At 42.5% G+C, this 16,425-nt stretch overlaps 1 protein-coding gene across 3 annotated transcripts in view; it reads right to left on the bottom strand.

The window, feature by feature from the left end:
• Positions 1-6,002, bottom strand: part of SHPK (sedoheptulokinase) — a 130,635-nt gene extending 124,633 nt beyond the window's left edge. For 2 of the 3 annotated variants that reach the window (XM_069226344.1, XM_069226345.1), the window contains exons 1-2: positions 5,887-6,002; positions 5,550-5,795 (exon numbers count right to left, since the gene is read on the bottom strand). In XM_069226344.1, the coding sequence (XP_069082445.1) occupies positions 5,550-5,687 (138 nt within the window). In that variant the 5' untranslated portion in view covers positions 5,688-5,795; positions 5,887-6,002. Of the gene's footprint in view, positions 1-5,549; positions 5,803-5,886 lie in introns of those variants that run through there. The other variant, XM_069226346.1, reaches the window with a different exon arrangement.
• Positions 6,003-16,425: the final 10,423 nt, after the last annotated feature.

Here is a 16,425-nt window from a genome sequence, read left to right as displayed (position 1 = left end):
ACACCTCTGACCGCGAAAGCTCCAGACGAAGATATCCAACGCCTAAAGACACACTGCACCCTCAGCCCCCAGGCCTTCGAAAACCCGACCTTCAATGCAGCTACGTTCAGCAGGCAGCCCTCCTCCCTGTCCAGCCTATGGTTTGCCCGAGGTGACCTCCTGGACCTCGCCTGCAGCCTCTGAGTGACCCCTGGGTCCCCTTCATAGAAGACTTGACACCTTGTTTGCACTCTGCACCCGGTTGCCACAGCGCCGCTGAAGGTGTATGTTTGGTGCCTTTTTGTGCCCCCCCCAGTGCTCCTCTAACCCCCCAGGTCTGCCCTCAGAAGACGCGAGTACTTAGCTGCCTGCAGATCTGAAACCGAGTGCCCCGAGTCTCCATGGGAGCCCATGTTAATTTTGCTTTCACTTTTACCTCTGCACCCGGCCAGCCTCGTGTTGCTGGTGGTGGGTGTTTGGGGTTAACTTGAACCCCAACCTGAGGACTTCCTAACCCCCGGAGACTGGAACTGTAAGTCGATTACTTACCTCTAAATTGTACTAACTTTTCTTCCACCAAGGAACTGTTTCTGAATATTGCAGTGTCAACCTTTAAACAGATAATTGCCAATATTTCAAAAACTGTATAACTTATCAATTTCAAACTAAGTGCTTTTGATATATGTGTGAAATATGAATCTACTTAAGTACTTACCTGCAACCTGAATATTGTGGTTCCAGAAATAAATTAAGAAAATGTATTTTCACTATAGAAAATCCATTGGTCTGGAGTTAAGCCATTGAGTAAGTGCTTCTTCTATTGTCTGTGTGTATATAACAAATGCTTTGCACTACCCTTTGATAAGGCTAACTACTCGGCCACACTATCACAAAAAAGAGCATTTGCTTTCCCTACTTTAACCTCTATTAAGCTTCTGGGGAACCCCTGGACTCTGTGCACATTATATCTCACTTTGATGTAGTATATACAGAGCCAGCTTCCGACACCCTTTCTAACAGTTATCAGCATTGCAGCTGAGACACCATCAAACTATAGAGCATTTTTCATCTATGCACCAAGGATCTGGAATAGTATCCTTGTATCCTTCAGGGCCAGCCCAAAGCTACTCGAATTTAGGAAAGACTTGAAAACTAACCTATTTACAAACCACTACATAACAGTGCATTAACTCTCCACAACCCAACTCCTGTCCTAACACTTGTTGACCTTATGCTTGTCCTTTGATTTTTGTACAGCACTCTGCTGCCTTTTGGCTAAGTTTCCATTATAGAAATACCATATAGGCATATACACGGCAAAGCAAATCTCAAATGGGCAGCAAAATGTTATAGTTATATTAACAAGGCTTCTCAGGAAAGCTTCTGAACAAATAATGCACAGTGCCAGCACCTCACATCAAGACTGTTGTACTAGTACCTGAGAGTGATGCTGCTTCTAAGTGAAGCTGCAGTACCTTTGAGCCCTCATTGACAGGACCAAGATTCAAATGTAGGAATACCAGAAACCCAGACTCTCTGATTTTGGTCTGTATCACTACACCTAAATCTGGAGATAACAAGATATTTCTCACAGGGAACCAAGAATTGTGGGGCCAAATATGCATGTTTTTTCCGATTCTAGGGACCCAAACCAGAATATATATACCATTCTATGTCAGGGCCGGAGTCACTGATTATGCTTCTCTTTCTTCACTTTAATTATTCAGCAGCCAATCAGAGAGTCAAAAACAAAAACTACAAATCCCATGAATCTACATAACGTGATAACCATAGAGCCCCTCCTATAAAACACACACAACAAAGTATCAACTCCTCTTTCTTTGCTGCTTCGCAGCCAGTTAAGTACAATCTATTCATCTGTCTCTTTAATTGTCACACTGCAAGTTTATTATTATTGTATTATATATTTTTAGATTGTATTGTACTGTACTGTACTTTGTGAAATCAAGAGGGAATTGAGTTTACTATTGTCCAGACAGACTGTATCATTGAGGGTGATTGCCCACATGGTGGGTCTGCTGTCTTCCTCGATTCAGGCAATTTTTCAAAGTCCCATGCACTACAGGGTGCTGCAGAATTTGAAGATCTCTCATCTTAGGAAGGGCCATAGTTATGTGGATCTGTTTTCCCTCTCAGAAGAGGCTCGGATGGAGGTGCTCTGGTGGTTAGACCATATGGAGGCCTGGAACGTTAGAGCAATTTTTGGGTCCTCTCAGGAGATTGTTATAAGAGTCCGATGCCAGTCTCTGGGGGTGGGGAGCTCGATGCGGCCCAGTGTCTACGGAGGGTCATTGGTCCAAAGCGGAACTGGGTCTTCACATCAACTGTTTGGAGCTTCTTGCAGGTTTGTTTGTGACCAGGAGTCTTTTTCCCCTTAAGGCGGATTGTTGTATTCTTCTTCGAATGGACAATATCCCTGCACTGAGATATGTCAACAAGTTGGGCGGGATAAAGTCTTGCATTCTGATAGAGATTGGCAAAGGTTTTTGGCATTTTTGCCTACAGCACTGGATCTCGGTGGTAGCGGAGCATCTGCCATGTTGCAAGAGCTCAGTGGTGGATTGGCAATCTCGCCATTTTCGGGACTACAGCGACTGGAGGCTTCATCTGAAAGTTGTTCAAGCTCTCCAGTCTCTGTGGGGCTCCTTCTCGATAGATCACTTTGCCTTCCGACTCAATCGGCATCTGAAGAGGTTTTGACCACAAAGCTATAGCAACAAAGCCTTTCTCTAGGACTGGTCCCTTTTCTGATGATCCCCAGGGTTTTGGCTCACGTCCATCATCAGCAGGCGGATCTCATTCTGGTGTCTCCCCTTTGGAGAACCAAGGAGTGGTTCCCGTTGACTCTGGAGTCGAGCTGTTCTCTTCCAGTGTTAATTCCACACAGGTAGAACTTGCTTCTAGATCCGATGGGCCTTCCACATCCTCTGATCCTATCGGGTCAGCTCTCTCTGATAGAGTGGCAACTTTCAGGGAAAGATGGTGTCTCCAAGGGCTTTCGCAGGAATCTAACAACTTCATTTCAGGGGCCTAGTCTTCCAGCACCCATAAAGGATATTCCTCTGCTAGAAAACGCTGGTGTTCTTGGTGCAGTGCACGGAACGCAGATCCTTCTTCTGTGGATTGCAGTCTGGTTTTGAACTTTTTGTCCTCTCTGGCATCGTCTGGTATGGCCTACAGGTTCGTCAATTCTTATCGGTCAGCTATTTCTGTGGGACATTTACCTGTGGACGGTAAACCGGCGGGGGAGCCCCCCATTGTTTACAAGCTTATGAAGGGCATCAGATTGGCTAACCCCCCTCGTCAGCGATATTCTACCTTTTGGGATGTCAATATTATTTTGAGATATTTGGAATCCTGGCCATCTAATAGGTTTCTTTCTAGAAAACAGCTTTCTGCTAAACTCACTATGCTGTTGTGTTTCATTTCTTGCAAACAAGTTTCTGATGTTAGAGTCTTGGATTTGGCAGGCAAGGTTTTTTTCTCCTGAAGGTGTGACCTTTGTCATATCTCGTCATACTAAATGCAATTCTAAATCTGTATCGTACCCATGTTTTATGGACAAACGTACGTTTTGTGTGCTACAATGTTTAAAAGCTTATGAGGTAATACAGAAGAATTTTGTTCTGATATGGGGGACAGTTATTAATTTTGCTTGTTAAGCCTTATCACCAGCTACCTTAGCAAGATGGGTTTGATGGCTTCAGTGCAAGGCTGGCATTGACATTTAGAAGTTTGGTGCCTATTCCACTAGATGGGTCATGGCTTCTAAATCCTTTGCTTTGGGTTCCAGATTGGAGGACATTTTAAGGGCGGCTGATTGGTCGTCAGACTCTACGTTTAAATCATTTTATTGTAAGCCTATTGTTGACATTGCTACTGTGGTAGTGGGACAGCTTTGAACAAGCATAATTGGAGCCTCCGGTCCAGACAAAATAAACAATTTCTAGCAAACAGATCAACAAGTGTGAGTGGGATAATTCCCACCTCTGTGTCCTTAACAGAATTGAAAAATTCTTAGCATGAATGCTAGAAAAAATGTTATCTTGGAGTCTGTGGTAAATGTGGACAGGTGCTTTTCGGAGGTCTGTTGTACGATGGCATGGGCGGGGGGCTGGGAAAGTGCAGATTAGGAATGGAAAGTGATCCATAATGCGGCATTTGTGTGTGGGTGGTAGTGGGACGCAGTAGCTCCCTTCCAACTCTGCTGAAAAGTCTAGGCTCACAGTCTCTGGGCTGGAATTATCGGGTTCAAAGATATGTTTTCAGTTTCTTAAGTCCTTGACGGACAGAACGTTGTATGCGACCGGTATGTGTTAAGACAGTAATGAAAACTGTGCATTTAAAAAAAAAAAAGCCATGACAAGTGAGCAGTGAACAAAATAACAGCAGAGCACAATCCTCTGACAATTTACTGAATAAATAACACTGCACTATCCAAAGCACATCAAAACTCAGGGAAGTCGTATCTGGGTTAATGTGACAGACTGGTGCACACGTAATTTGCAGAATCATACCTATTAACTCTGCAAGTACTCTCAGTAGCACAAACCCTTATCTGTCAGGTAACAACGTCACGTCAGAACGCTTGTATTTGGATGGCAAGAGAGACACTGCCAATATTTTGGAGCAGCCCCAGCAAACTCCTGCGACATTGTATGATGGAGCTGGACAGTGGTGTAGGAACAATTTTCAGAGTCGGGGTGCTGCAGTCAGTATTACAACATTGAAGCGATAGGAATTGTGAAAAATTCAAGCATTACTCAAAAGACAAGTGTAGCTAATGAGCCAGGCCCATTTAGCAGTGAAGTGACATGGATGTGGTATGTAGTGGTGGTGCATTTTTGGAGCACACTGTTGGAAATATATTACAAAAGAATGGTATGGTACCACACTGTGATTTACATTAAAATTGTCCCTAACTCTATAGAGGCATGTAGTTCTGCTAATAAATCTATATAGAGCACAAATTGTAATTTATGGAAATTGGATTTCAGTGAATACTTATAATTTGTGCATCACCTAGTGGTAATGTGATTTGTTTTTAATTGTGTTAAAACATTTGTCTTCATAACACTTCAGAATTACAAAAGAAGGTGCTTTATTGTGCTTTCTAAACATCTAATATATTTTGAAATACCTGGACCATTGAAAGTTTTTGTATAATGAAAAAAATTAACATCCAACAGCCTTTCATTTCATATGCAGCAAGATTGTGGCATAGTTCACATTACAAAACCCTCTCACTTTGCAGTCAGAGGAAGATAAGTGAGCACTAAAAGAATAAAAAGCAGTTTGTCAGAAAACTAACCCTAACATTTGAACAGCAGTTTGTCAGAAAACTAAACTTAACATTTGACCGCTATGACAAGAAATAAACAAAAATGTAAAGGCATCTTTAGTGATCATTAACCTTCTGAACTCGGGCAGGGTTATACTAGAGGTAACCCCACCTCTACTTCCAGAGCCTAAAGACGAGGCACTTTAGCTATCTCTTAGGTCGCTCTATACTTGGTGAATTTGTTTCATCTACTGCCCCGCCCTCTCACCTCAGGGCAGAGGTTGCTGGTGGTCTGCGCATGTGTCTCTTTGCAGCAGCTTTTTATGACGTCACCGGAGTCGGTTGCAAGCAATACGGCTTTTACAGAGCTGGTTCCCAGATCTATTCCTAGCACCAGTGGTTCCATGTTCCCAACCACAGGGTATCTCTATGTCAGGTCATCTACTGCGGACTCCGAAGAGCGGGACAGGTCCAAGGTCCAGATGCGGGGAGGGCGAGTCCGCTTCAGAGAGACCTGTCATAGAAAGAGAAGAGGGACATCCTTAACATAACACCGCAGGCTTAGCGCAGCCGTGCAAAATTTCAGTTACCGATGTAGTACTAACATTTGAAGCAACGGCCGACTGTCTTGCATAATCACACTTTGTAAATATTATCCACCCTAATCAGACATGGGAAAAAGTTTTTTATTATATTTTCTCTCGGCCACAGACTTCGCCACGCCCCTACTAGGACACATAGCCAATCGGGAGGATGTTTGCGGCTAATGGACTTGTTACGTCCTCCGAGGCAGGCGCAGCTTCCAATGGGGTGCGAGTTTCTTCGGGGTGGCTCGCTAGCTGCTGCTTGGCCTCACCCTAAAGGCACCGCGGTAGGCAGTGTTTCGATCCTTCCTGTGTCTTGTCTCTGGACCAGTTTCTTAACGCCAGGTTTGTGCCTCGGTTGCCCAGGTTGGTCCGATGTCAATCATCTTGCCTCATCACAGCAGTCGACAGGAATTTAATGATTATGGTACGCGCGTCGAGCTGAATACGTTTGAACAATGTGAAATGCGCTGCTGATCAATTAAAAGGCGAACTTCTTAAAGTGAATAAATCCTTTATTGGCAATAGCGGTATAACTTTCTTCGAGAAATCTCCAACAGTAATACGTATCCTTCATTCTGTTCCGCCCCTTAAGTACCCCCTGTCTAGAGCCATATTACTTGCACATATTACAATAAAGAATGCCAGGGATAGAACGCATGCAAACGACTGCCCCCCTATTCCCAGTGTGCAACTAAAGATGAATACACGTTCTATTGAGAGCATAATTGAGATTTTCCTAGCCTTGGTGTCTGAAAGGCTAGGAGGCGGGTATTATGCTTATCTTTTCTCACTTTATTAAACAGCAGCCAAGAACTACAAATCCTAGAAACCCTGGAAGAAAAATGAGCAGATAGCGTCACAATGGGGTGTGACCAATCCAACATTAAGTATGCACATAAACATCTTGACTGAGAGCAACAAGCCCTCTTTTTTTGCAAGAGTCAAAAACAGGATCAGATAGCAAAAAAAAAGCTATGTACAGGGCAGTAGAGCTGAGAAGAAATCCTTAATGAAGTCCATCAGGAGCCGAGGAGGAAGATCTGCAGATCCAGAACTTTGATACTGAGGTATCAGACAAGGAGAAACTGGATGTGGATCAGCCGGATGCAGCGGAGCTTGTTGAAGGCATGGCAACTGCAGAAGAAGCAACAGGCAGGGTTAAAACAAATGCAGTGGGATAATACTCACCGCCGTGTCTTTAATAATATCTAGCCTTTCAGAAACCAATGCTAGGAAAATCACAATTTTATTACAAGACCGGAGGCTCCTATTATGCTTGTTTAAAGCAATGAAATAACTGTCCAATGGATGATCTACAGGTTTACAATATAAAGTTCTAAACATACTAAAGTTTGACCAATCTGCAGATCTGAAAATGTCCTGTAAAAAGCGCCTGCCCAAAAGGCCCGAGAGGCCACAGCCCCCCTCACCGAATGAGTGCCATAAGAGTGAGTAGAGACACCAGCCAGGGACATGAGCCAAGGTGGGAGCCGATATGGTTTGTGGGGTTTCTGAAAGGAAATAAGCAATAGGGAAGAGGAGGAAGTTCTGAGCTCTGCAGTTCGAGAAACGTCCGTTTTCAAACAATTACCAACACACAATTTAGGTTAAAAGGGTAATGTACAGTGGATAATTTGGTTTTGGTACGCCTAGTGATTTGAAAATACACACCTAAAGAGGAATAACGGAAAGAGGAAGCATCCAGGGCCTTAACATCTGACACCCGTTTAATAAAAACTAAATACAAGAGCATAGTCAATTTGGCGGACAAATGTTTCAGCGATAAATCAGCATTATCCGGCCATGCGAGAAATAAGCGAAGTACTGAGTCAACATCCTGTATCATATTGTATTTAGGCACAGGAGGTTTAGCAAAACCTACTCCTTTTAAGAGTCGACAAACCAAAGCATGTTCTCCAACAGGCCTTCCATCCACTCTGACATGTTTTGAAGAGATCACAGACCTCTAAGTATTGACAGTGCGATAAGGCTTAACTTGTGAAGCCAAATAAGCCAGAAAACTCACCACCAAGGTTACATCTGCTGAAAAGGGATCTGAATCCCTGTCCAAACACCAGCTACACCAGACCAACCAAGCGGATTTGTAAACCCTTGTTGTACCTGGAGCCCAGGATTGTTGGATGAACTGGACCTTGCAAAATTCCTAGGGTTCTCCAGGGAGCCCCGAAATTCTCCACGCTATGAGATGCAGGGAGCCTTCTAAGACTAGACTGTGAGGAAGACCCTGGTTGTTCAAGAGCAGATCGGGAAATGGGATCAATACTGGAAGATCTGAAGCAAGCTCCAACAGAGTTGGGTACCAAGGTTGGGACTGTCATAAAGGAGTGATCAGAACCAGGGATGTGTGTTGCCTGCGGGCCTGAGATAGCACCCAAGCAATAAAGAGGAAAGGGGGAAAGGCATTAAGGAGAGAAGAAGAAGGCCATGGCTGAAGGAAAGAATCTGTAGCAACAGCTAACTAATCCATCCTTCAGATGAAGAAGGAAGAAAGTTGAGTGTTGATCTGGGAAGCAAAGAGGTCAATGGACATGGGACCGAAGATCAAAGAAAGATGAATGAATATGGAAGGATGAAGTCTCCAGTCGCTTGAGTCGTAGGTATGCCTGGAAAACCAATCTGCCACCATGTTCAGGTTGCCTGGAAGATACTCCGCACTGACCGAGATATTCTTTGGGAGACAGAATTCCCACAGGCTCCTGGCCAAAAGCACCAGTGGTTTGGATCACATTCCTCCCAGACGATTTATGTACCTGACAGCAGACAGGTTATCCATTCTAAGAAGGACTGAGCATTTTACTCTGTCTTTTACGAAGGACTGGATGGCAAAGGAACCTGCAAGCATCTCAAAACAACTGATGTGGAGAGAGGACTCCTGAACGGATCATGGACCCCCATTCAACAGTTGACCACATCTTGTGCCCCAACCCGTCAGACTTGCATCTGGCTCTAAGACAAGATCTGGGACAGCAGAGAAAAGCGTTCTCCCATTCCTGGCGTCTAAGTGACTCCTCCATCAGCAAAGCTCTTCTGTGGACTCGGAATCCAGCACAACGGGGTCTGAGTAGGCTAGACCTTTTCGAAGGTAACAGATCTTTGAAGAGCTCTGTAATGAAGGAGCCCCGGAAAGATGGCCTGAATGGAGGAGGAAAGAAGACCTTCCAAACAAACTAAGGATCTGAAGGAACAGAGAGGGATAGATAAGGCGTGACATCTCTCTTTCTTTATCAGAGTCACCCTCTGTTGAGGGAGTTGAAGCACCAAGTTCACAGTGTTCACTATAAAACCAAGAAATTTGAGACATTGGGTCAGAATTAAAAACGGTTTTCGAGGATTTATAAGAAACCCCAGCCTTGACAAAAGATCCCGGCAATGGTTTAATTGATCCAACAGACAAGACTTGTCTTGTGCCATGATGAGGAAATCGTCCAGATAGACTATGAGTCTTATCCCTTGACCTCTGAGGAAGGCTACTACTGGTTTGACGATCTTGGTAAAGCACCAAGGAGCTGATGAAAGACCGAAAGGGAGAGTTTTGAACCGAAAGAATGAGGTCCATCATTGGAACTGAAGACATTTTCTGTAAGAAGGATGAATGGGTACTGAGAGATATGCGTTTGGAGGTCCGGACGGACCAACTAGTCATTTTGAAGCAGAAGATCTCACAGATGGAGAATAGTCTCCATCTTGAAATGATGGTAAACCCCGAAATTGTTGGAGTTTCAGGTTTATAACTGAACAATGTTTGTTGTTCTTCTTCTGAACCAAAAAGATGGTACTGAGGAAACCCAAAGGGTCGAAGGAAACCTTTTCTATAGTCTGTTTTGTCAGTAAGGACTGCACTTACTCCTGAACCAGAAGGAACTGATCTTGGGAAAAATGCAGAGGTTGAGGTAAGTGAGTTTGAAAAGGAACCTGATAAACCTCTATACAGTAAGCTTGAACTGTTTGGATAACCCAAGGATCCGAAGTTAGAGATAACCAAGCATGTAGACAAGACCCCAGTCTGCCTCTTACGGGAGGAAGTCCAGAATTGGAAGTTCTTACCTGCAAGCTGATCTCCTTTGGATCTGTATCCCCTGTTACGGCCTCCATTGAAACGTCAGGGATAGAATTGAGGTTTGTACCCCTGGTAGAATTCCTGCTGTGTGCCCTGATTGAAGGAGCCTCTGCTGAGGCATTGCCCTCTTGAAGAATAAGGGCCACCAAATTGACCCCTTCCTTTGCCGACCCTTCCAAAAACATGCTGGGAAAATATTTTCTTCATATTTGCCCTCCATCTTAGCCTCTACGGCTAAATCCAGAATCGTAGTTAAAGGTCCAAATAGGTCCAAGAGTCTATCCTGGCAGTTAGACTAGGCCATATCGACTCCTTTCTTGGGGTCCTTCCCAAACTTAGTAAAAAAAATACCAGCATGTTGGGATCACTCGTGGGGGTATCGGACACCTTAAAGGGAAGGAAAGGTCTAGGACACTCGGACTTCAACTTATTTCTAGAGGACTTATCCAGTGCATGTCGTAAATAAAAGGATTCACAATCTGAAACATGATCGGACGGAAAGCACTCAGAAGAATTTTGGTAGTGGATTGACATAGGGTCAAACATGGCTTCACCAAAATGATCAATGAGATCGTCAGGCACTAGATGAGGGGAGAGCACAGAGGGAGAAATTTTACACCTTTTCTCCAGAGGCCCATCATCATAAGCATCATTATTTGCTTGTGTGGCATCAAAATTGTCATCCCCATCACTGTCAATGTCTCTAAGATTAAATATACTAAGGGGAGAGGAAGGTAGCCCCGAAGAATTCGCCTCTTGGTTGGGAGGCCCAAATTTAACAGAAACTCCTTTGGAAGGCACAGAAGGGAGTGCTGCACGTTTCGTCCTACTTATAGGAGGAGCATCTTTGGGGTTCTGTAACATTTTTGAAAGAGAGGGTTCCAATTTTTTTTAAATGTCCAGCATGGACACAGAGACCGCATGCTGAACAGAGTCTTTAATGAAGGATTTCAAATTTTCCTTCATGGACTGAGCTTGCTCATCACCTGACAGAAAAACTGAAAATAAAGGTAATTTATTAAAGAAAAAACCCTGAAAATCGACTAAAATAATGAAGGATTAACCAAAAACTAAAGGAAACTCAGAAAAGCTGTTGAAAAACAGAAAAAACCTGACAACAAAGGGTTGGTCAGAGGAAAACCCCAGAGAGAGGGCCTTAATGGAAGGAGGAGGGAGGTGGCATGCCCAGAAACGGACCCAGCCACGATAAGGAAAGCCCTCACCAGCTGTTTGAGAACGAGCAGAGAAGTTTGTTAGGGGAGGACGGCTTTGTATGACAGATGTCAGCGCTTCAGCAGGACCTTACGTGATGCGCTTAGAGAGGGAACGGTTCAGAACTGTCGAACAAACGTTAAAGAACGTTCAGGAGCATCGCGAGCGTGAGGCCAACAAGAGAAAGACCGTAAGGAGCACGCACTTGCAGCTAAGTAAATGAAATAAACGCTATTGAAATTACAAGTAACATTGCACCAAAAAAATACAATAACAAGTAACGTTTCTTAAAAAATAATGCAAGCAGAGTACTTATCTTGACTGCGAGCAGCAACAAAAGAGGGCTTGTTGCTCTCAGTCAAGATGATTATGTGCATACTCGACGTTGGATTGATCACCCCATTGTGATGCTGCCAGGTAGTTTTTCTCCCAGGGTTTCTGGGATTTGTAGTTCTTGGCTGCTGTTTAATAAAGTGAGGAAAGATAAGCATTATAGGAGCATCCGATCTTGTAATACAATTTACTGTTGACTAATTGTGTGATTAATTAGTCTAACTAATGTATGTTTAAACAGTGCACAAAGAAAATAACGAGCACACGTTTTAAATGTGGCCTACACTTTACTAATGAATGTATGTTATTATACAAATGTATTACTGAAATAAGCACACTGTGAAATGTATTTCGTATTTTACTAGTTCTGCACAATGATTAATAATTTATGAACTGAAGATGTTTTAGTTTGGACCTTGTGAAATGTTCACACTGCACATTTTAAATGTGTGTTTTCTTTCAGTTGAAACCCACGTTGGGTTAGTTAACTCAACATGTACAGAAAGGTTTGGCATTTATGATGTGAAACGAAGAAGCTTTCTCATTCTTTCCCAGAGCATCATGCAGAACATGAGAAATGTTTCTTATCTGCAACATATTTGTAACTTTTTTAGATGATAGTGTGCCAGGGAAGAACAATGCCGTACAGTCTGCACTTTGTGAACACCATGAGAAGCAGTTGGTGAAAATCTCTGCGTGAGAACAGGAGACTGAAGAGAAACAACCAAAGACATCTGTTACAGTGTGGAACTTGTATGAATTTAATATGTTCTTTCCTAGTCACCTTAGTAATTGTCCAGTGGCAGACAATTTATAAATTTTCTGACACTTAAAGAGAAAACCTCGAGTGATAAGGAGAAAAGCCAGTCAGTCCCTCTCATTCTATCTCTTTCTCAGTCTCAGTCTCTCTAGCTCCTGCTCAGCATTCTGTACAGTTTCTCTTCAGATTCTTTTCTGTTCTTTCATATTTCAGTTGCTTTCCAATTCTTTTGCAGTCTTTTCTGTTCAGTTCTTGATGCTTAACCTTAGCTTATTGCCATTGATGGTTCAGGTACTTTAAGCCTACTTTGAACTGAACCATTTCCCTTATGTCACTGCCCATCAGAAACCTCGCTGCCTGCTAAACCCATAAAGGATAGGTACAAAAATGTATATCTGTTTTCCTTGCAGGTTTTTATGTTTTCTAAATTATATTATGGCCTGATTTTTCCTTTTGCATGAAGCCCAAACATGCGCAATCAGATTAGGGTAATAGTTTAGGGCGCTACATACCCCCAAAATTTGTCTGTTAAATGAATTGATTGTTATTGATTCATCTGTCATAACTCAATGTTTTCTGTTTCAATTATTCATTTGATATTGTTACTATTCTGTATGATTATTCTGGAGTGTTTAACAATATTAGTTTTGTAGAAGTTGAATTTCTTTAGGAGATTTGACAGCCAGTGTTATTTGTGTATCTTGATCATTTTGTTCTGCGCTTACTTTACATGATCTTGGCATTGTTAATCTAGGGAAATAAATGTTTAAACTTTACAAAACTGGTGTGGTGATTTGTGGCCACATAGGTCATGGTGCGTTCAAGTTATTGACTCTCCAAATTTGTGATAATATTGATTGAAATTTTATTGATGGGTTGTTTTGAGACCATACCCTTTCTCACTGTCAAAGTCCAAAGGTCCATGCCACCTCCCCCAATGTGTCCCATTATAAAATAAGATATCAACAGAAATAAAAGGTCTAAAGGACGCAGCAGCAGTTTTGATAGCAGAGTGTTATGGTCCTCTCTTGGTAAGAGTTGGTTTTACCAATGCTTGTTTGAAAAGTTGAAATTTGGATTTGCCTATGCTTGTTTGCACAAATTTGGATCTGCCAATACTTTTTTGAAATGTTTCTCAGCTTTCCTATTGTGATTTTGTGAATGGATTAGTATTTGCACTTGCACACCTTAAGAAAATTGCAGGTGAATTGTTATGTTTGTGAGAATTGGAGAGTTTGCGTACTCCAACTTAGTTTGTTAGGGAGTGTGCGTACTCCAAAGGGTGTATGTAGGGAAGTCATCGAACTTCATTTGAGAGTGGCACTTTGTGCTAAATAATTCCCCACGTGGCTGTTGATATACGGACCCTGTGATGGTCTAAGACTCCGGAGTATTACAAGTATATGAGATACTTGGTTGTTGTTTTAATTTGTCTGTTTTAGTAGGTCAATTGGGCGAGGTGAACAAAAATTTCTGAGTTAATGAGTGTTGAAGGGAGTGATAGTTTAACTGATATTGGTGATTCTTGAGGGCCCAAGGAGGATCTAGTATTGGTCAAGGGTACAATTTGCTGGTCGAATTTTACTTGCGAGTCCCAGAAAGCTTCAGAATAAGTAGTTGTCAGAGCTAAATGCTGCAATCGAACATTCCGTCAGGCTTCCGAAGGGATTGTGTTCCCTACCTGTAGCAAGAAGACAAATTGGTGTGTTGATTTTTATTAGTGCCCGCAATATTCAGCATTAGCTTTGTGAGATTTTGAGAGGACAAGCCGCAAGACTTTGTCAGCTCGTGTACCTGTGAATGACATCACATAGGTCTGTGCTGAGATAGGTTGGTTGGTGAAAAGAGTGGACAACCGTGAGAGACTATTGATCTAGGGAGATAGGCAAAAATTATTTTGGGATCAAATTACTTTCTGTTTTGAAATTAAAATTTGTAGTTTTGAGTCCCATTTGAGTAAAAGATGACATTTATCAAAGCATTAAAGAGTGCACTTAGAGGAGATGAGCATATTCCAGCTAGAGTAGGAGAAATTTGTCAGCCAGGAGGTACTCCAGCATACATCATAATTGAGGAGAAAGGTACCCGAGCATGTCTTCGGTTAAAACATTGGTGCAAAATCACAGAGAAAGAAGGGAATTTAGTGTTTCCTACACATGGAACCTTTAACTTGAGAACAATTTGAGACAAGGGCTGTGTGATTTAAAACCTCTGCCTAGACCAGCAGAGTTTGAAGCTTTAGCCATTGGGAATTACTGGCCAAACAACAAAAGAAATTAAAATTTGAAAGAAGAATGAGAAAAGCGGAAAAGGCTTTGGCAGAAGCTAGATGGGACAACAAGTTAACATTTTGGAGAACTGAAACTTTGCTGGGAATTAAAATGTTTCCTGCAATTACACAAGAGTCAGAGAGCTGTGTTAAATAGAGGGCTAAGACGAATAGAGACTCTTCAGAAGAGGAGGGGTCAAAGTCACCTGAGGCTAGAAAATAGTTGATTTACAATGAAGATTCAGTTACTGAGGAATCGTCCCCCACCATATGGAGAACAAGAACCCCTGCCAAATACTAGTACTAATCCAAGTGCCCCAATGTCACTGCCACTTGAGGGTACGCAGAGCCAAGTTCAGGTTACAACTAATATTCCTGCTATAATGGTTACACAGACACCAGTGATGCAGACAGTTGAGCCGCCTAAGATTTATCCTACTATTCCGGCTGTAAGTTCCGAGACAATTATTACAGCACCTGTGGTACAACGACAAGTTTACCAGAGACCAGTGACAGTCCAGATGGAACTCAGACCTAGATCACTGTCCCCGGTATAGGTTCAGAATATTCACAGAGATGCTCATATTTCTGTATCTCCAGAGCAAGTTCAGAACATTCCGAGTTATACACAGGTTATGAATCCCTAACCGAATCCTACAGTATTGACAGGCCAGAGTTCAGGAATAATTTACCCAAGAAATCAGAATATTCAGACAAGTCCAGAAGCATTAACAGTACCAGTAACAATTGGTCCTGTTGTTCCGTTGTTTTCCGAGGGAAATAACAAAAATAGCGTACAGAGTATATTCACTTCAAATGCAGGAATGGCGAGATTGAATGTTCATACAGGAGTCATAACTCCACAGAACCAGACCCCAATGATCCCAACCCCTATGATTCAAACTCCAGCAAACCAAGCTTTTGACAGTACAGGTCCACTGATTGATTTGAGCTGCTCAGGTCTTCACAGATTCTGGAAACACTGAGAATCACATTCAAAATATATCCGGGGTAGACAGTAATAGCATTTCATTACAGTGGTTGACAGCCTAACAATTGACAGATTGGCCCGAAAAGTTGAGCGAAATAAGGACTAGGACACTTACTGAAAGGGAGAAATCAATGAACATGACACTGCTTAAATTCGAGTTAGACTAAATAATTGAAAGAGGGATCGATGTACGTAGAATAGATAAATACACTGAAGACGAGCTACGTTACACATGCTGAGTGATAACACACACAGCAGAACTGACTTACTGAAAATTAGCAGACCTGGCAGAGAAATATGATGTAGATCTTGACAAAACGAAGCAGTTGAGGAGGAGTTATTGATTAGAAATTGACTCAAAGGATTTCGAGAACATGAGAATACCAGAAATGAAAATTCATATTAGGGAATTAAGTCAGTGTATCCAGCTATAGGGAGCTTTTGATAAATGGGAAGGCAGATGGATGAAGAAGAGAGACAAAAAGAAAGGGGAACCTGTAAACATGAATACTTCCTTGAATTCGAATGTACAACAAGCAGATAATTCATTTAGGGCGTTTCCGATGAGAGAAATTACAAGAGGAAATTTTGTACAGGTCCCTTGGAGCAGAAGTGATATTTTGTCATTTGCAAATGACTACCCGAGATTGAGAGAGAAGCTAGTGGACTGGTACCAGCAGATAGCTTTGTAATACTTGTAAAGTGTCTGTGGGAGAGCCTAAATACATTATTAGAGATTGTGGTTCCGGCAGATCTGTGGGTCGAATGTAAAAGGAGTGTAGATTGGCCAACAAAAGAACCTCCACGTGATCCAGTCACAGGTGCACCGTCGCCTGTGGTAATAAAGTCGTATTACAGAGTGATTGAGTTCCTGAAAACGAGAATTTCCCCCAAGAGCATTGATTGGCAGAGAA

The sequence above is a fragment of the Pleurodeles waltl genome, chromosome 3_1, assembly GCF_031143425.1.
Source record: "Pleurodeles waltl isolate 20211129_DDA chromosome 3_1, aPleWal1.hap1.20221129, whole genome shotgun sequence".
NCBI classification, from domain to species: domain Eukaryota; kingdom Metazoa; phylum Chordata; class Amphibia; order Caudata; family Salamandridae; genus Pleurodeles; species Pleurodeles waltl.
The sequence above is the reverse complement of the archived record's forward strand: the minus strand, read 5'-3'. Positions and strand labels throughout refer to the sequence as shown.